The following is a 21,763-nucleotide window of genomic DNA, read 5'->3' as shown; positions in this document are numbered from 1 at the left end:
TTTTATAAGCTCTTTGCCCTTACTAAAATGTTGGCTGTCTATCCGTATGTTTAATTGGTCACCTTTCCATGACCTGTGATGTAAGGGTGGATCTAGAATAAGAAATAATGATGACTTGGATTCTTAAATAGTTTATTTTGTCTCCATTCCAATCAAGAAAGCAGTAAAAAAATATTTTGCTCATAACTCCATTAAAATATGATTCATGCTATTGACTATTGTACAGATCATCATAATCTAAAAAGTTTACTTTTAATGACCTTGAACTTACATTTTTTTCTTCAGGATGAGAAAAAAGACGATCTTGATCCTATTGAAGTGATTATACCTAATGGAAATCATAGTCCTGGTGTGACATTTAAGAATGGACCATCATCAGAATTCCCCAGTCAAAAAACTGGTACAAGTCCTCATATTGACGCACTACAGGTTTGTATAGGGACCCAAACATGGAACCTCATGTTGAAAGTTGATATTACATGTATTTCTTGTAGCTATTTACACTATATTTTAGGCACGTCTGTACAAGGACCACCCAAATTAGATTTTTTTTTACCTGGATCAACTGGCCAATAAAAATTATAAAAGGTTTCTTTTATCTACAATTGTCTAATGGTGAAATAATTAAATTGTATAATAACAAGGTAGCAATTTATGTTTTCAGAATAATTTTACACCATATGGGAAACTATTCATTTTCAGGAACTGAACATGTATAAAGTCTTAGATCATAGACCTTTATCCCTTTCCTCAATGGAAACATTTTTTTTGCATACTTGATTCGCATAGGGTTTTTCAATAAAATGCTGAAATTCTGCTTTGAAGTATAAAAATGCATTGCAAAAAATAAATTTTTCATCAAATAAATTCAAGTCAGACATTCTTGTGAATATCCTTTTCATATTGGATACAAATTTGATTAAGTCTGATGCAGAGATTTTGTAGTCTTAGCATTTCAACTGAGGTACTACATAGGCGTCATTATGGAGTTAAAGGGGTGACGTCAAAAGGCGTCATTATGGAGGAAAGGGTTAAACATTACAGAAACCTTTAGGAAACATATAGGAATGGACAAACAGTTCAATTTTGCCCCAATAGATTCAAGAATATTTGTTTAAAAAAAATTAAAATATTTATCACCTTTGTTGATATATAAGACATAACTGTATATGTTTGTTTTTAACATCTGACGACAAAAGGATTTAAGCTTGAAATTAGGTCATGATATAAATATCATCGCTACAGCTCAAGTCCTTGGGAATCCCTTGGACTAACAAAGGATTTATTTTAAGTGAGACTATACAAACCCTGGACCTAACTGACAATTTTGCAGATTTCAAATGTTAGAGTTTTTAAATTAAATAAGATAAACATGATGAAGTCTTTGATATTATATCAGTTTAAGAAGATTATTGTACAAATGGTGTACTTGGTAAATAATATTTATGCTATTTACATATACTTTACACTCTGTGTCGTACAGTCTATCAGATTTAATTTTTCAGGTTTTGTTTAATGCTTATTAAACATTAGGTAGTGTTAACATTTATTGTTTAACAATTAGAGATAATTTCATAATTCATGTAGAGCAAGACTTTAGTAAGCTTGCTTGCTTTGTTTGTATATTGTACAAATGTAATTGGGATAATGTCCAATCAAATTTAACTATGATATATACAGGTTAAACTATGCCTTTATATATTGTTTGGACATGTCAATCTTAATAACATAGCACAAGTAAATGTATTTACAAGCAAAGCAAGCAAGCCAACCAAAGTTTTACTCTACATTCAGTAGGAAATTAGCTCTGAACATTACATTTGTAAATTTGCTTTTGGATTTTTATTTTTGTATTGTAGAATTTATTCAGTCTTGGACCACCTGACTTAGCAAATGACAAATATTCCCCAGAGCTGTCAAATGAGAAGCACTCTCCAATCCTAACACATAAACCTTCACAACGAGTCAAATTTCCTGCCTTTGAAAGAGAAGCTAGTAATGAATCAGATGCTGATATACAGTTCTTTTTGGGTAAAAATGTGGATGAGATTCAGAGAACAGTTAGATCACTAGGAGATATATCAGTTGACACGCAGAACAGTGATACATACCAAAATGCACCTTTCAAATGCGGACATCTCAAATTTGACAGCAAAAAAATTGAAAACTTTGAGGTAAAGAATATTTTTTTGTTTTCTTTTATTTCTTTGTAGCCAAAATCATTAAAAAAGAATGTATGCTCATTGTTGCAGGCGGTACAGTGACCTGTCTTTGTTAATGTCTGTGTCATTTAGACACTGGTGAAGAGTTGTCTAATTGACCATCTACTTTTATATATATCCATGCACATGCATGTGTTCACCTGACATTTAACTCACTTCGTGGATTAGCAACCTTGATTAAGTTTTTGTGGGTATGTTTGTACCTCAGATTCTTAAGCAATTGGTCATCTTGTGTTTTAGTATAAATCAGCAGCTACATATAGTTTTATTTTACATTTTTTCATCCTGAGACCTATTCTACCGTACTGTGTGATATGGGCTTTACTTATAGATTATAGTTGGTCATCTCTATGAGATTGATTTTCTTGATTGAGCCTGTACAGAGAAAGTGAGAATAGCAATCAAGTTAGGATGACCACTAATAATCTGTTTATCCCTGTTTTAGCTAAGATGACATTGTTAATTTCATTGACAACGGCATGTGCGCCTTTAGTTTAATTTCTAGCAATAATTTTTCACATAACTCTGTGCTGAGAGAGGAAATTATCAGTCAGTATTAGGTCAATGGAATTTTGTAAAATAGCAATAATAATTGTTATATGGGTTTTACTAATCGCCAACGGAAATACAGCCTGTTCAGTGTTTGGAATTATTCACATCATAGAGAACATTTATCTCACTGGCCCAACATCTTATATTCTTTTAAGTTTTTCATACAGTTCATCCACATTTCTAGTACCATTTGTAATCTCAAAAAGATGTTTATAAAAGAGGACCATTCAAGAACATTGTGTTCATGAACTGCAAATGAACTATATAAACTTAAGACATTCATAAATTATTTTTAATCCTTTCAAACCTATATCATACAGCAAAAAACATTTACTACATAAAAAAACAAAATTGAAAACATCAGGTAAAGATAAATGAATCCATTTCACTGACACCAAGTATGAAGATATGACATGTTTGATTAGACACAAATAAAATTGAGAATGGAAATGGGGAATGTGTCAAAGAGACAACAACCGTACGATAGAAGAACAGACAACAGCAGAAGGTCACCAACAGGTCTTCAATGCAGCGAAAAATCCCCGCACCCGGAGTCGTCCTTCAGCTGGCCCCTAAACAATATATATACTAGTTACAATTTTTTGGATTTACAATTTTCCCATTGGATGTCAATGTACCAGCAATAGTTAGAACTTATACCATTACAAACTAGTTTTGGGTGGCATCAGCTGGTCGTACCCTTACAAACTAGCTTTTGGTGGCATCAGCTGGTCATCTCATTTAGATAAATGGAAAGTCAGTGGTTTTTCATGGATACATTATTGTTTAACCTTTTTCTGATGTCATCATTTATATATTTGATCTTATTGGCGTTATTTGCAAAATCACTGATCGCCTATAGTAAACATCTTTGTCATGATTATGATAAAAAGGTGAATACATTAACATATATGCTTTTCAATTGACATAAACAAAAATTCTACTGAAACTTGAGAAATATATAATTATTTAATAATCTATATGGTTAAATGCTTTCCTTTTTATACTGTAGATTCATTATTATTTGTTTTGTCAAATGTTTTTTTTTCATCTTTGGGTTATACATATACAAATTAAGGTGGTACCTAACACTACAGTGAGAGAACCCTGTAAAGTCAGCTAAACGTTTTAATTACATTGTGTTGTACAGGGAATGTTAAGCTTCTCAATGATCAAAATTGGTGTTTGTCAAAATGCTATATGACCAGTGTAATTTTTCTGACAAAACGGTTGGTTCAAAATGTTTGAAATTTTTATATTTTTGTTAGAGGGTCAAAGTAAATACATTGTCCAAATTTTATGAAAATTAAACGAGCCAAATTAATTTTAGTGAAAGTGTTGGGTACCACCTTAAGTAATTGGAAGCATAATCCACTAGAATATTAAGATAAGGAGATGTTATATAAATGCCAATGAGACAACTATCTACCAAAGTTCAATTGAAATGGATGTAAGCAGTTTTAGCTAGCTATATTAGGCCTTCAACAATGAGAAGACCAATACTGTACAGACATTAAGAAAAAAATATGGATCAAATCAATAGAGAAAACTAACAGTTTAATTTAGAATAACTTAAAAAACTTAAAATAATTTACAAAAAGCAAATATGACAGAAATGAACCAACAACAACTACTGAAATACAGGCTTCTGACTTGGGACAGGCACATAAAGAATGAGGTGAAGTTAATTATGATTGTGAGTGCTCAACCAGGGGCGGATCCAGGTTTTCCAGTTAGGGGGGGCTCAAATTTTTACTTTTGCCGAGCGGGGCGAGGCGAATAATTTTGGAGGTTTTTTTAGGTAAAATTATTGAAATATTCTTGTAAAGTGGTGAAATGTAGTTATCTCGAACTATTGTGTGTTAAATTAGCGAGGAATTAAAGTTTCAAGCTGAAACCCCCTTAATCCACAACTGACAACAATCTACAGATGGACGGGCGGACAGATGGACGCAAAGTGAGACGAGACAGATCACAATTGCTCACCTGACCAATATATTTTTCAAACGAAAGGTTCTACTTTTACAAGCGATTTTTAATTGTCCTTTCATACTATCTGTTTTTTATTTTTTTGATTTTCGGAGGTCGTGTCAGACTTTACTGTGTTCGCCACAAACAACTAAAACCAGAATGAGATGCATTTACGCAGTTATATTTATTTTCTTGGGATCCTAAGCATACAGTAATATGGTACATAATTTGGCTAAATATTTAGGTTGCAAGTGAGAAATAAATATAGACACAGAGATACAAATTAATAAACTAACCATTCGCTTGAAACAGTATTTCTATCTTTCATTACGGATATTAGAAAAGAATCTCACCTGCCGACTGTTTTCTTGACCGTGTCATGATGAAATTGTGAAAGTGAGTAAGGGATGTTTTGGAACTTCGATTATCAAACAAATTGATTATAAAAACCGCAAATACAATATAACATTTGTTTTTACTTTAACTGCTAAAAACCTATTATATTTGTCATCAAATGCAGCTCCGCGTTTGACACCTTCCTTTGAAATTATTTATAGAACTTTAATAAAGCGTAGGTCAGTTGATTAGTAATCACATTGATTCTATTAAACTGACTGTTTTATATACTTTGAATGTTAAAAAAGATTGAATGGTCTCTTCTGATACTTAAATATGTTGAAGTCAACCCATGCTTTGTAAATTTTAGGGGGGGCGCACGCCCACCACGCCCCCGCCTAAATCTGCCCCTGTCAACTCTCTCGTAGCTTGGGACAGTGGTGTTACATTAAAAACATTAGAACAAACTTAATAAATGTCAGTTGAGAGGGCTTATAAACACCGTGTATCATCGTACAGCGGATATAGGTACTAACCAAGCTTTGCACGATTTTGATCTTACACGGTAACGAAAAATCTTTGTTTTGTTCACATAATATTAATTTGTACTTCAAACTAAACATAATTGCTGTTTTAAGAAATGATTTGGTTGTAGGTTGATGATCAGAGATGTCTCATTATTTTCCCAAAACAAGAGGGATTACTAAAAGCATGTGTAAATACTTGTAAAAGAAGTTGGCCCTCGTCTCATCCGATATAATTCTATATTCATTGCAACTCTTTTTCTGATAGGTCAATGTGTGTGTGTAATAAGTATAGCTGTTTCCATAATTGGCATTGAAATCTTTCATACATATGTTATCATTCGATATTTTATCCCTAAAGAAGCATTGTGTACGGTGTTTAGCTGACCACATAAATTCTTATGTACGTTGCATAGTTAAATTGTTGTACACCGTACACAAAAACTTAATTTATATACTCGTTTATTACCCAAACAGTTTCAAGGAATGAGTAATCACAGGTAGGTTTATGATTGGTAACTATTACTGTTGCCCTGTATTAGGTTTCTTTCAGATAAAACGTGTAAATGTCTCAACAACTGTATCGAAATTGAAAGTGGGTGTTGACTTTCACAACTATTTGCGCATGAACAAGTTAATTGTTCTTATTTGAATATCAAAGTTGTTTTATGAATAGGAAAAAATCCATGCAAAAATTATTTGGGAGCAGGAATTTCAAATGTTGAGAAATGTACATTGAACATTGATAAAGCAAAACAAAGATCTTCGTTACCTTGTAAGATCAAAATCGATCATGCCCGCTTGGTTAGTACCTATATCCGGTGTACTGATGATACACAGTGATAAAGTCAGGAAATGACATACATAAGTTATGCAGATGTAAGAAAAATGGTAAAAAAACCCAAAAAAAACAAACATAATGGCTATCAACAAATCAAAACCAATAAATTCTTGATATAAGATGTAATTAGTAAAGAAGATGTTAAGATTCATTTAAGATATGACAGTTCTTTTATGGGTATGACAACTAAATAAATTAGTCCGTTACGGTTCTTGTTTGAATTGTTTTACATTGTTATTTTGGGGCCTTTTATAGCTGACTATGCGATATGGGCTTTACTCATTGTTGAAGGCAGTACAGAGATGTATAGTTGTTATTTTCTGTGTCATTTTGGTCTCTTGTGGAGAGTTGTCTTATTGGCAATCATACCACATCTTCTGTTTTTATAATAGAACAAATAAAAGACATTGATGAACAAATTATATAGAATCTCTGTGGAATTCCTTAACTTATATTACAAAAATCAAGATTTATTCAGACACATCATGGTCACATGTACATACATTTGTACTTCCTCATATATCTACTAAATTTTATAAGAAGTAATTCTTTTATGCCAAGGGTATTTTATGTTTTATTTGTTTTTCTTTCCAGCATAAAAAGCATTATGTGAGTGTTCCCTGGGATGCTACTCCATATGAACTAACATATTTCATGGAACGCTTTTGGAACATGAGGAGTCCTAAGATAGTGTTATCTATTATGTCTGGTGTACGTAATGAGAAGATATGGAAAAACCCAAGATTGAGAGACCAGTTTAAGAAAGGTTTGATAAAGGTATTGGTTCAGAAAGAATATTATCAGTTACTACTATCTTTAAACAACTTTAAAGCAGGTCTAGTAACCACTCAACTTCCTCTGTCTTTCTGTCCATCCAAAACACATTTATAAGATTTTTATCAAAGTCGGCTTAACTTCTATGAAAGGAAGGGCTTATTATTTGGTGTGAAGCTTAATAATGTTGAGTTGCAATGGAATAATTATTACAAAATACAGTAAATTATTGCCATTTAGTTTAATTGTTAAGGTATAATATAGATAATATTGGTACCCACGAAAATAAATGAATCCAAAGTATGTAGGAGTTGGTTTGGTTCATAATCAGTGTCTGATAGATAATCAGTCCTGTAGTAAATTGTAAATGAGAAACATGATGAGTACCATTTTTAAGAAGGAAATGATTACCCTTCCTGAGCACCTGTGTTAATCTTAATTTATCCTTAATGAAATTGGGAATGGAAATGGGGAATATGTGAAAGTGACAACAACCCGACATCAGCCGAAGGCCACCAACAGGACTTCAACGCACTGAGAAAATCCTGCATTCGGATGTGGTCCTAAGCTAACCCCTAGATAAATTTGTGTACTAGTTCAGTGAAAATGGACATCACACTAAACTCCAAAACATATAAATGAACTAAAATTTAAAAACATACAAGACAAACAAAGGCCGGTGGATCCTGACTTGTTTCATTTCAATGCTAGGCACTAAGATAAAAAGTTACCTACACATACTGAATTTTGGATGCATGTTTACTTATTGAGTTTTATCTTGATATTTTTTTAGGCAGCCAATTCTACTGAGATGTGGATTGTGACTAATGGAGTAGATAATGGTATAGCCAGTATAGTGGGCGAGGCTGTAAACGAGGAGAAATTCATCAGGACAAATAGCAGAGTTGATCTGAGTCAGCTTAGACCTGATGCTGTGAAGAAATTTCATCGATTAACCGTAATTGGTGTAATACAAAAACAGAAAGTTATTTATAATGATCAACTTGATGGTTCTGTAAGTTTTACATGTTATTATACAGACATGACATGAATAATTACATTACATGTATGTTTCAGCAGAATCAGTTATTTTGAATGGATAACGACGCTTGTGTGTCATACTAAATATTCACCTTCATATCCCAATGAAATTTAACATTCCTGATGACCAATCTAATTAAAAACCGATCTCTCATCGCTCCTGTTTCTGATATGTCGCGTGGGAGATCTAACGAAACCCGCTTTGAGGTCACATGTGAGTGACCTCGTAGGTGTGTCTTTTTCAACCAATGAAATTGAGTCTTCCACAATCTTGGAAGTTTAACGTAAGGCAAAGGGATGTAACTCATTTTATTTACGACGAAATCGTCAGTCATAATAATTCATAAACTTTTTTGATTGGCTGATTAATAGGTCGTCAACTCATTTGCATATCTTTATACATTCATGACTTTTAGTTCACTCACATGTGACCTCAAAGCCGGTTTCGTTATATCTCCCACGCGACATATCAGAAACAGGAGCGATGAGAGATCGGTTTTTAATTAGATTGCCTGATGACAGGTGCTATCACAAAATAGTGCACATGTTATGCAGTAAAGAAATAAATAATAAAAATTGATTTTTCATGATCATAGCATAAAATTTAATTATAAGTATTGAATGCTTCTTTCAGTAATTTCATAGAATTATAAAAACATTGACCGTGAGCACATTTTTAGAATGGAGCACTTCTGCGCTTCATACAAAATGTACTTCGGTCAATGCTTTTACACCCCAATGAATTTACCAAAAGAAGCATTCAATTCTTAAGTACAATTCATTCTTTTATTTCTGTTGGAGTAAAGTTTTTTTTAAAAGCTTATTGATATCGAGGCAATGATTGACTAGTTGATTATTATAGAACATTATGATGTTCCTTGTCACTCAAATGTCATGACTTAAGCTAACATAAGAAGCTTGGGAAACACATTACTAAGTAATAAGGGATTCTAACGTCTCTAATTTTAGGTAACTTTGTTTGATTATTTACAAGTACATGGTCAGATACTTGTGTCACCCCTATGCATATGTACAAAACCCTTTTAGAAAAGAAATTATTTTTTTATTTTTCAGGAGGGATTGACACTTACCAATGAAGGTTGTAAACCAAATAAGGATATTCATGAACTAAATCCTGATCACACACATTTTATCTTGGTGGAATCAGAGACAGAGGATCATTACATAGACTTCAGGTCAAATTTTGAAAAGCAGTTGGAATGTCAGTTGGGTCGACCTAGACGTTACAGACGACTCCTTAGTTACAGTAAGATAACTTTAATTATTACACTGATTGCAATGAATTACATTGATTTCCCAGTTAAACAAACTGATAATTTCACATGTGAAATAAATGTGGCTATTTCACTCTCTGTCGTCATACAACAATAGGCGTTGTCAACAGGTCCATCACGGCGGATCAAAACAAATTGTGAATGCGTAGAAAAAAGATAAAGTTCCTTACATGTTTTACATTAATTTCTTTAAAATAGCCATTTGCCAATAGAATAAAAAGAATAACTAATTAAAGAATTCAAATATCGATAAATATTCAACTCGTGACTGAACAACACTGATATTTAACTCATGCGCTACACACATTCGTGAATTAAAGTGTTGTTTGGTCACTCGTTGAATATTTTGCTCTATTTGAATTCTTCGATTAGTTATTCTATAAAGAATAGGGTTTTGTAAGAGAATTAAATTTTCTTTTTCCATTTACATGATGTATGCATTTGTCTTGGGAATTTGATTATGTAAATTTTGCTTACTTTCTCTTGCCATGGAAATAATTCGTTTTGTTTTCTTTATGCACATTTCCAAATATTATGCAAATAATGTGACAAATTAGACGGTACATTTTATGACCAAGGGTAAAAATGTGATTTTTTTTGTAAGACAAAGCTAAGGAATTAATAGTAAAAATACTTTTAAAGGTTCTGCTGAGGCAAATGTGAAAAACTGGCTATAAGACAACAAGATTTGAGAAATACTCTTGGAGCTGGAAATAGCTGATCTAGGTGTGACGCGTGTGAATATCTCCTGAATGAAAGAAAATTTTTGGATGGACATCAAGAAGAAATTCTAAAAATTCTATTAAACCCGAAAATCTGCTTAAATACATGTATATCATAGCTTATAATCCAATTGCCTCAGAAATTGAGATTTTTCAGAGAAAAAAATGTTAAAGGAAAGATTTTATTACAGATTCTGATGAAAATGAGGCTGAAGTTGTAGAGCCTCCACCTCAAACCATTCCTGTTGTTGGATTATTAATTCAGGGAAGACCTCAAAAAATAGATCTAGTTCTTTTTTATCTGCGCCATAAAATGCCAGTGGTTGTTGTCAAAGGAACTGGAGGCTGTGCTAATCTATTGGCGTATGCTATAGAGGAAACCCAAGACAGGTGAAATAACTTAATACTGTTGTAACCTGTCGAATCTGACACCTGAGTATTCAATATCCAGCTTCAACTGACACATTTTTCTGGTCCCAAAATATGCATATCCTTGTAGAAAATACCTGCTTATTCCGACACTCTGTTTAATACCGCATTTTTTTCTGGTCCCCCAGTGTGTCAGATAACACATGTTACACTGTAAATACGTCCTGTATATAAAAATTAGTAGATGTGGTATGGCAATATAGGAAAGGTGTACTGACATAAGTAGTCTCTAAACACATTAGCTCCATGGAGCTTTCGTTAGTAGAAGCCATATTAACTATGTGTATCAGTGAGAAAAATGTAAAAGCATAAAAATATAGTATATACCAATACACATAATTAACAGCGCCTGGTGATGTTTGATAGCCTGACTGGTTTCGGTCCATAAAGGACCTTCATCAGAGGCAGAATGGTGGATTAATGTTTGCACCCTATTTATATAGATATGGTAACCGGCGGTTGAGTTAACCAGCGGTTGAGTTAACCGGCGGTTGCGTTAACCGGCGGTTGAGTTAACCGGCAGTTGAGTCAACCGGCGGTTGCGTTAACCGGTGGTTGAGTTGACCGGCGGTTGAGTTAACCGGCGGTTGAGTTAGGCGGTGGTTGAGTTAACCGGCGGTTGTGTTTACCGGCGGTTGAGTTAACCGGTGAAAAATCCCAGTGGGATTTTCCATGGTTACAATTATCTATATTTAGCTAATGTTCATGTTACAGTAAACTTTTTGACATGTTACGGTAAACATTTTTACACTATATGGTAAACATGTGACCTGATGATATAACCATATTTGGGCTTTAGCATTGGATAAAGGGTGTTTTAATAATTTAAGAAGTACATAGTAATCATTTAGTCTTGATCTTTGGCTTATGATCCACCTAAATATCAAGTCTTGGAATAGTATTTCATGGTAGTTATGTGATCTTAATATTTGGCTTATGATACACCTAAATATCAAGTCTTGAAATAGTACTTCCTAGTAGTCATGCAGTCTTGACCTCAGGCTTATGATACACCTGTATATCAAGTCTTGAAATAGTAATTCATGGTAGTCATGCAGTCTTGATCTTTGGCTTATGATACACCTAAATATCAAGTCTAATAATAGTATTTCATGGTAGTCATGCAGTCTTGACGTTTTAGCTTGTGATACACCAAAACATCAAGTCAAAACTATTACCCCCCCCCCCCCCTAACCAAACAAAATTTGGTTTAGGGGAGGGGGGTTCTTATTGAGAATGCTTCATTTAAGCCTTTAGTACTCCTTTCAAGATCAAAGGTAGATGAATATTAATCCTCAGTGTTAAAAAGTTTTCAACACCTTAAGTTTGTAATGTAGGTATTACATATATACATCAATTTCAGGTAATCGCTAGGCTTACGCTTAGAGCTCCTATGCCAGTGAAAAATCAATAGGCAATATAGGAAAGGTGTACTGACATAAGTAGTCTCTAAACACTTAGCTCCATGGAGCTTTCGTTAGTAGAAGCCATATTAACTATGTGTATCAGTGAGAAAAATGTAAAAGCATAAAAATATAGTATATACCAATACACATAATTAACAGCGCCTGGTGATGTTTGATAGCCTGACCGGTTTCGGTCCATAAAGGACCTTCATCAGAGGCAGAATGGTGGATTAATGTTTGCACCCTATTTATATAGATATGGTAACCGGCGGTTGAGTTAACCAGCGGTTGAGTTAACCGGCGGTTGCGTTAACCGGCGGTTGAGTTAACCGGCAGTTGAGTCAACCCGTGGTTGCGTTATCCGGCGGTTGAGTTAGGCGGCGGTTGAGTTAACCGGCGGTTGTGTTTACCGGCGGTTGAGTTAACACGTGAAAAATCCCAGTGGGATTTTCCATGGTTACAATTATCTATATTTAGCTAATGTTCATGTTACAGTAAACTTTTTGACATGTTACGGTAAACATTTTTACACTATATGGTAAACATGTGACCTGATGATATAACCATATTTGGGCTTTAGCATTGGATAAAGGGTGTTTTAATAATTTAAGAAGTACATAGTAATCATTTAGTCTTGATCTTTGGTCAGGCTATCAAACATCACCAGGCGCTGTTAATTATGTGTATTGGTATATACTATATTTTTATGCTTTTACATTTTTCTCACTGATACACATAGTTAATATGGCTTCTACTAACGAAAGCTCCATGGAGCTAATGTGTTTAGAGACTACTTATGTCAGTACACCTTTCCTATATTGCCTATTGATTTTTCACTGGCATAGGAGCTCTAAGCGTAAGCCTAGCGATTACCTGAAATTGATGTATATATGTAATACCTACATTACAAACTTAAGGTGTTGAAAACTTTTTAACACTGAGGATTAATATTCATCTACCTTTGATCTTGAAAGGAGTACTAAAGGCTTAAATGAAGCATTCTCAATAAGTACCCCCCCCCCTAAACCAAATTTTGTTTGGTTAGGGGGGGGGTAATAGTTTTGACTTGATGTTTTGGTGTATCACAAGCTAAAACGTCAAGACTGCATGACTACCATGAAATACTATTATTAGACTTGATATTTAGGTGTATCATAAGCCAAAGATCAAGACTGCATGACTACCATGAATTACTATTTCAAGACTTGATATACAGGTGTATCATAAGCCTGAGGTCAAGACTGCATGACTACTAGGAAGTACTATTTCAAGACTTGATATTTAGGTGTATCATAAGCCAAATATTAAGATCACATAACTACCATGAAATACTATTCCAAGACTTGATATTTAGGTGGATCATAAGCCAAAGATCAAGACTAAATGATTACTATGTACTTCTTAAATTATTAAAACACCCTTTATCCAATGCTAAAGCCCAAATATGGTTATATCATCAGGTCACATGTTTACCATATAGTGTAAAAATGTTTACCGTAACATGTCAAAAAGTTTACTGTAACATGAACATTAGCTAAATATAGATAATTGTAACCATGGAAAATCCCACTGGGATTTTTCACCGGTTAACTCAACCGCCGGTAAACACAACCGCCGGTTAACTCAACCGCCGCCTAACTCAACCGCCAGTTAACTCAACCGCCGGTCAACTCAACCGCCGGTTAACGCAACCGCCGGTTGACTCAACTGCCGGTTAACTCAACCGCCGGTTAACGCAACCGCCGGTTAACTCAACCGCCGGTTACCATATCTATATAAATAGGGTGCAAACATTAATCCACCATTCTGCCTCTGATGAAGGTCCTTTATGGACCGAAACCGGTCAGGCTATCAAACATCACCAGGCGCTGTTAATTATGTGTATTGGTATATACTATATTTTTATGCTAGTAGATGTGGTATGATTGCCAATGTGACAACTCTCCAAAACATACTGAATGATACAAAAAACTTACAAATATAGGTCACCGTACTCCCTCCAACAATGAACAAGCCCATATCATGTAGTCAGCTATAAAAGGCCCTGATAGGAGAAATGTAAAACAAATGATGACCAGAAAATTTACAGCCTAATTAATGTACAAAATCGTGAAATAAAAATAAATATGTTAGATAGCAACAAACAACAACCGCCAAATTACAGGACCTGACTTGGCACAGGCACATACAAAATGTGGTGGGGTTAATGGTTAATGTTTTAAGTAATAAATAAACTTATTATATCCACTTGTAAGATGACAAATATCTTTGTTTTTGGTGGTAAATTTGACTTTTGAAAACCTTTTGTTCATTGAAAATAATTCACAGATATTTTCTGAATAATAGTATAGAAAAACTTCAATTTCTGATTGTCACTGATCATCAAACAGTATGGTTGTATGTTCTGAGTATATATTAAAAGATTTAGAATTATTAAAAGTTTATAACTTTGTAGATCTGTTGCAGAAGTTGGCCATTTGAGTCCTGAATTACTAAAGTTGATTATTCACAATTTCCCTGATGATTTTAATAAGAATGACTTTGCTCGTAATGCCTTCAGAGATAAAATTATTGAATGTGTAACTTTGTCAAAAGAGGTATGTTTTCATCTGTATTTAGTATGGGCGACCTACATTTGCACCATTTTAAAATGACATGCATTACATTTGTGCGAAGAAATGGTATTACGTTTGCACGAATTTACCTGTAGTTTACCTGAGGTTTTTTACCTGTAATTTGTTTTTTGGAATATTGTTTTGAACATAAATTGGCCATCATGCCACATCTTATTGATAAATATATATAATACAAGTCTTAAATGATTTATATAATTTATATAAACATTTAAAAACTATACATTTATGTAAAATAAACGTTTTGAATAAAATACAGCGGCTATCATGGAAAAAAACATTCAAAGCATATAGTCATAAATAAAACGCAGTAACATGCAGATGATATCCATACATGAATCATCTATAGAACAGTATATTCGTCCGTCCGTTCGTCTGTCCCGCTTCAGGTTAAAGTTTTTGGTCAAGATAGTTTTTGATGTAGTTGTAGTCCAATCAACTTGAAACTTAGTACACATGTTCCCTATGATATGATCTTTCTAATTTTAATGCCAAATTAGAGTGTTTATCCCAATTTCACGGTCCATTGAACATAGAAAATGATAGTGTGAGTGGGGCATCCATGTACTTGGGACACATTCTTGTTTTTTATAAAAGTTATGGATTTATTTTTCATATAATTTTGTATAAATCTGCGCAAATGTAGTAACTTTTCAACAGGTAAAATTCGTGCAAACGTAATGTGTTTTTTCGCGCAAACGTTGATATTTTCTGCGCAAATGTAGGACCAATCCGTGCAATCGTAACGTGCCGTTTAGAATGATATGTTATTTTATCCTATTATCAAATCACAAAATTGTATAACTACCAGAGATGACATTTAGATAATAATTTTTTTTTTATCTTGTTAAGAGAATACTAGTATATTAATGGTAACATGAACAATAAAAAACGTCTAAAAAAATATAGATAAAAAATCTCCAGTTATGAGGCCCAATCTCCAAATGTTTCAAATCTCTAGCTGTTACAAGACAACTCTATCACATGTATGTAATCCATTGTGACCAAATGCTTGAGAAATAATCCTGTGATTGTTTCTGTGTGAACGAAGATAGATGTCCTGTGTCAAAGGACATTAGCTGTCATAGCCATGATCACTGATTTGACTTCAATTATCTGATTCATTATTCATTATATACAATACCACCCATTGTGATTTTTTCTGATGGCTTAATGATTGAAATCAAATTTCATTTTGATTGATAGAAAAGATCAAAGGCATAAATGTTTACAGTCTTATTGGAACCCCATTATTACATATTATTAATTCATTTTTACAAAGCCAGTGATCTTTTATTGTTATATTTCAGGATGATAGGACTTTTATGACAGTAATAAATACACAGGGTGCGGACGGAAACTTGGCTGATCTTGACAAGTACATACTAAAAGCTCTCCTAAAAAGTAAGATACAAACCTTACAAGTAAGGTTTAGAAAAAAATGAAAACTTTCAGGATAAACTAGTTTTTTAAACAGAGTTTCCTTGAAATGAATTGATAGGTCTAAAGTTAGCTCACAATGGTCAGTTAGTAGTAATCAATTTCTTATGAATCTTCAAATATTATTGCCATTTTCTTTTTGGAAATATTAAAATTGAGCACTATCTCATAACTCTCAATAATAATGATCAATGCCTAGGTGGTCTCATGTTAGCCTGCGCACTTCTGATGTGGAAGCTCATGTATTCAATCCCTGGTCGTTCAAACCAAAGACTTTAAATTGATATTTGCTGCTTTTTTGGCATAGCTCGACACAGAAAGGAGGAAGAGCAACGACTGGTTGGCTAATAGTCAGAATAATTTGGTTCTTTGTGAACAAGCAGGTGGAAATTCGGTTAAAGTATCGGTCTAGTACAAAACTGGGTTCATATTTATATGGTTTTACAATATTCTGAATTTGCATTTAATTTGCCACTGCATGTTAAACACCAATCCATCTATTCATCCCTTTTATTATACCCCACGCAACGAAGTTGCGGAGGGTATAATGTTTTTGACCCGTCCGTCCGTCCGTCAGTCCGTCCGTCAGTCCTTTTTCTTGTCATCGCAACTCCTCTCAAACCACACAACAGAATTTCACAAAACCTTTTCAGATAATAAGGACATACTATGTAGTTGTGCATATTGACGGGAAATTGCGATTCAATTTTTTTCTAGGAGTTACGCCCCTTTGAACTTATTTACTTTAATGTACTACTGCAACAATTTGTCATCGCAACTCCTCTCAAACCACACAACAGAATTTCACGAAACCTTTTCAGATAATAAGGACATACTATGTAGTTGTGCATATCGACGGGAAATTGCGATTGCATTTTTTTTCTAGGAGTTACGCCCCTTTGAACTTATTTACTTTAATGTACTACTGCAACAGTTTGTCATCGCAACTCCTCTGAAACTACATATCAGAATTTCATGAAACCTTTTCAGATAATAAGGACATACTATGTAGATGTGCATATCGACAGGAAATCACGATTCAATTTTTTTTCTAGGAGTTACTCCTCTTTGAACTTATTTGCTTCAATGTACTTCTGCAACAGTTTGTCATCTCAACTCCTCTGAAAACACACAACAGAATTTCATGAAATTTTGTAGATAATAAGGATTTACTATGTAGATGTGTATATTGACAGGAAATTATTATTCAGTATTTTTTCTTATACAATTTTTTTTTTCTTATACTTATTTCATTTCTCTAATGACAATGTGGGGACGTGTGGTATGTGAGCGTGCTCACTAAGGTTCTTTAATTATTTTTTGCTCAGAATATATTTTAGTTAAATTTTAATTGATAGCATTTGGGATACAAATTTTATGTTTAAGATTTTATTGTGCTTTAAAGGTGAAATAAAGAAAAGTTCAAGATGGAGAGAAAGAGCTTACAAAGATTTAACCCTGTTATTGGACTGGAACAGGGCAGATTTGGCTCAGACAGAAATATTTTCATCTGAAAATGTGTCTAAAATCAAGGTATACTCATAATACATATAGTTATGAAGAATATAGTATGAATGATCCTAGAATATATGGTGCTGTAAGATTGATTGATTGATGTTTGATGTTTTGAAGCCACTTTTAAGGGCCGTTTTTTTTGGCTAATTATTGGCGTCTAGTTTTTATTGGTAGAGGAAGTTGTAATTCCCAGAGAAAACCACCAACATTTGATAGGAAAACTGACAATCCTAGTCAATTAAGATTGGAGTCAAATGCACCTGCACGAGCAGGCTTCTAACTTACAACCTTAGTTAGTGTTGACTGGCTAGTGATTTTGCAACTGTTGTCATTATAGCTTTACTTTAATATCCACAAATTCCAAAATGTGACAATATTTACGCATTACAAGAAAATCAACAGTTTTGTCTCATTATATATTTTGCGAATACACATGTAATGTTTATATTTTGTAACTGGATCAATGACCATAACTGGACACTTCATTGATGAGTTTATCCCAAAACACCTGTCTATAGATGGACTGGTCTATAATGAGTGACCAGATTAAACTCCACCCAGTCAAGTGAAATAAATAAAGTAATATTCCTTTGTAAGTTACTGAATACATGTATAATAATAGTGATGATATGTAAGTAAACTAAAGTGAAAATAAGATTTCTACAAAGCTACTGGTTACATTGTACAACTTATATGGCAAAGTATTAATTTTAAGTTTTGTTGTTCAGAATGCATCATAATACTTATTAATTTCCTTGTTGAATACAAGGTGGTATATTAAATCTTACAAAATATTTCCTGTTTTGAATTTTAGGTTGACAAGACATTATTTGAAAAGTCACTCATTAGGAAAGACAGAGAGGAGTTTGTTTCTTTATTTTTGGAGCAAGGTTACCAGATTCATAAATACTTAAACCATAAGAACCTGAAGTATCTGTTTGAGAGGGCTGAGGACTCAGAATTCTTCAGCACTGTTTGTCTGGAGGGAATTCTGGGTAAACATTATATGGTACGCATGATTACCAATTAGACAACTATCCACAAGACACCAAATGATGAAGATTCTAGCAACCTTAGGTTAATATAAGGCCTTCAGCAATGAGCAAGTACCACACTGCATACCAAGCAATATAAAAACATGGATAAATGTAAAACAATCCAAACAAGAAAACCAACATCTTGATTTATGTACAAAATAAAATGCAAAACAAATATGATATATAGAATAGAAACAACAAGCACTGAATTACAAGCTCCTGATTGGGGACAGGCACAATATAAAAACGAACTGTAAAACCTGTAGAAAAGGGCATTGATCTATACAAAAATAAAGCTAACAAACAAAAGACTAAACACATGAAGTAACAATCTGAGAGTATTTACAGTTACTGAAAACTAGTTCAAAGCCAACTTTAAATAAAAAATGTATCCAAGACCAGGTAATCAATCAGTACTCATCCAATGGATTTAATGTAAAGAGGGGATAAACAGTCTGTGAAAAACATGACATTGTACAGTGCCAAAAGAAAAGTAGCTACAGGATGTAGGATCGTAAGCATTAATAATTGTATAGTAATACATATTAAGTTTATTTTATTTAATAGTTGATACAAAATCAATGTTCCTTCCAATATAAACAGTATTCAATTTTTTTTTATTTCTGTGTTAAATTTATAACCTCTTAGAACAGGTTTTTTGAAGGATACATAAGTTTCATGGATCCTACCTTAATTTACAGGCTCTATTAACAACATCATCATAAAAAAATAGGAAGTGATGTTGAGTTTGTATAAGTATATTTGTGGAAGAAAACAAACTTTCAAACCAACCCTGTGCTGTTTTGTTCAGATAACATGTACCAATTTAAAATATGCATAGTATTTTCTTCATATTATTATTATGCAAGAGTCCATTGATGACTATAACACATTTATCATTTTCAGATTCCTGACCAGTCACTCCCAAATGACTTCTTAATCAATGATCTAAACAAACTGGTAGCTAAGTTATCTGGAATCAAGGATTTTATTCAGCCATATGAATTATCCATGAATTCTGCAGAACTGTATGTTTTAGACCCTGCTGTAGCTGAGAGGAAGGTAAATATCTAACAAAGACATTTGTGCAAGGTTTTCATGGTTATATCATGTACATGGCTGTATTTTGTTCAAGGATATGGTTGACTTTCAGAAAGTTTTATTATCTCACCCCTTATTTCATTGAATTTGTATTTATATTGTATCATAGATAAAATTTATTGGTTCAGTGTATATTCACTTGTTTATTTTCATATGTCTTTTGATTGAGCCATTTCAATTGATATTTCATATTGTATCTTTTTATTTTGTGATGTTACACTATTGTTCCAGGTAAGGGTGAAGGTTGTGGAATTGTGTAACTTGCAAGTGTTTATGTTATAGAAATTAGGATGATTGCTAATGATACAAGTACAAATAAGAACCAATCTAATCAAGAGTACACACAGATACTTAAATCTAGAATTTAGCCCCATGTCAACAAAGACATTGGCACATGCTATTGTATAACTTGCAAGTGTATGTGGTACAAAAATTAGTATGGTTGTGAATGATACACTACCAATAAATAACAATCAATTCAACAGTACATACAGATACCTAAATCTTGAAGTTAGTCCTATGTCAACAAAGATATAAATCATGTGTAAAGATTTCATTAGCAGTCTGAAAAAAGCATGATTAAGTAAGTACTGAAGGAAAATTTTATTTTACATTTAATACCTTATTATTTTTCTAATTTTAGGCAGTAAACTGTCTTATTGTATGGGCTGTACTTTTAAGTAGACCCAAACTAGCCAAGGTTCTATGGTATAGGTGTGACGAACCCATCCCTGTGGCTCTGATCTGCAGTAATATCTACAGAGAACTGTCTAAATGTCCAATGGAAAGATCTCAACGTAATGATATGGAGGAGCGGGCAAAGTAAGACAAATCTTAAAAAACTATTATCCAACCTTTCATAAATGTATTATGGATATAGAGGCCAAATAAAGAGGCCAATACATTTATTTGTCCCTATATTTTAATGGTTTGAAAGATATGCAATAATAAAATTTAGAAATTTATATTAAAAGGCCTTGGATGAGGTAGATAATAAGCACTCATCAACTATTTTATACAGAAGTTATTCCACTTGGAAATAGAAATTATATTGATAAGTGCCCTGTAAGCTATTTCACTGCTATCATTTCTTGTATATTATTTATTAAAAGTTGAAAAGAACCCAAAAGCTTTTTGAAGTTTTTGACCTTTGACATATTTTACTATTTGGACTGACAGACAACATTTGAATGATGCTTTAGTGATGCAATCTATGCTTCATGAGTGTTTAATTGTTCTCTCACATATTATTACCACATTGTTTTTATAGATTTTTATTTGTTTTCAGAGAATTTGGTAACATGGCTTTAGGAGTGTTAGATATTAGTTACAGAGATACGAGTGCCCAGGCCTACTCTATGTTATGCAGACCTCTACCAGACTTTAATAACAAGAGTACAATAGAAATAGCTCACAATGCTTATTATCTGAACTTTATTGCACATCCATGCTGTCAGAAGTGGCTAACAAGGAAGTTATATGGGTCAATTCAGATGAAGGAATTAAACTGGGGTATCTGTAGATTACCTTATTGGTTTAAGGTAAGCGAAGTATTGGTTTAGTAGTATTCAGATGTATCTATGCATTCTTAATAAGCCTAACCAAATATCAATGCATACGTTTTTATATTTTCATATTACCAATTTATGTCTCTGGATTTTATCATTTTTCGACAGGTTACCTGTCCTGTGGTAAGACATCCCAGCTATATAGTACTTCGTAAAGTAAGAGCAACCGAAATAAGTAAAATATAACATATAATCAGTGTAATAAAATCAACGGTACCAATTTTGTTGCACCAGATGCGCATTTCGACAAAATATGTCTCTTCAGTGATGCTCGTGGCCAAAATATTTGAAATCCAAAGCTTATATAAAAGATGAAGAGCTATAATCCAAAAGGTCCAAAAAGTATAGTCAAATTC

General features: G+C 33.2%; 1 protein-coding gene across 1 annotated transcript in view; it reads left to right on the top strand.

Annotated features, from left to right (window-relative positions):
* The first annotated feature begins 928 nt into the window (after positions 1-928).
* Positions 929-21,763, top strand: part of LOC143049537 (transient receptor potential cation channel subfamily M member-like 2) — a 44,433-nt gene continuing 23,598 nt past the window's right edge. Inside the window, exons 1-13 of the mRNA XM_076223145.1 lie at positions 929-964; positions 1,860-2,174; positions 7,041-7,223; positions 8,014-8,235; positions 9,336-9,528; positions 10,470-10,668; positions 14,569-14,710; positions 16,057-16,150; positions 17,592-17,719; positions 18,516-18,710; positions 19,645-19,800; positions 20,483-20,661; positions 21,128-21,380. Coding sequence (XP_076079260.1) covers positions 929-964; positions 1,860-2,174; positions 7,041-7,223; positions 8,014-8,235; positions 9,336-9,528; positions 10,470-10,668; positions 14,569-14,710; positions 16,057-16,150; positions 17,592-17,719; positions 18,516-18,710; positions 19,645-19,800; positions 20,483-20,661; positions 21,128-21,380 — 2,295 coding nt within the window. The remainder of the gene's footprint in view (positions 965-1,859; positions 2,175-7,040; positions 7,224-8,013; positions 8,236-9,335; positions 9,529-10,469; positions 10,669-14,568; positions 14,711-16,056; positions 16,151-17,591; positions 17,720-18,515; positions 18,711-19,644; positions 19,801-20,482; positions 20,662-21,127; positions 21,381-21,763) is intronic.

Source organism: Mytilus galloprovincialis, chromosome 10, assembly GCF_965363235.1.
Source record: "Mytilus galloprovincialis chromosome 10, xbMytGall1.hap1.1, whole genome shotgun sequence".
NCBI lineage: Eukaryota > Metazoa > Mollusca > Bivalvia > Mytilida > Mytilidae > Mytilus > Mytilus galloprovincialis.
Note: the sequence above shows the minus strand (reverse complement) of the source record. Positions and strands in the feature narration are given on the sequence as shown.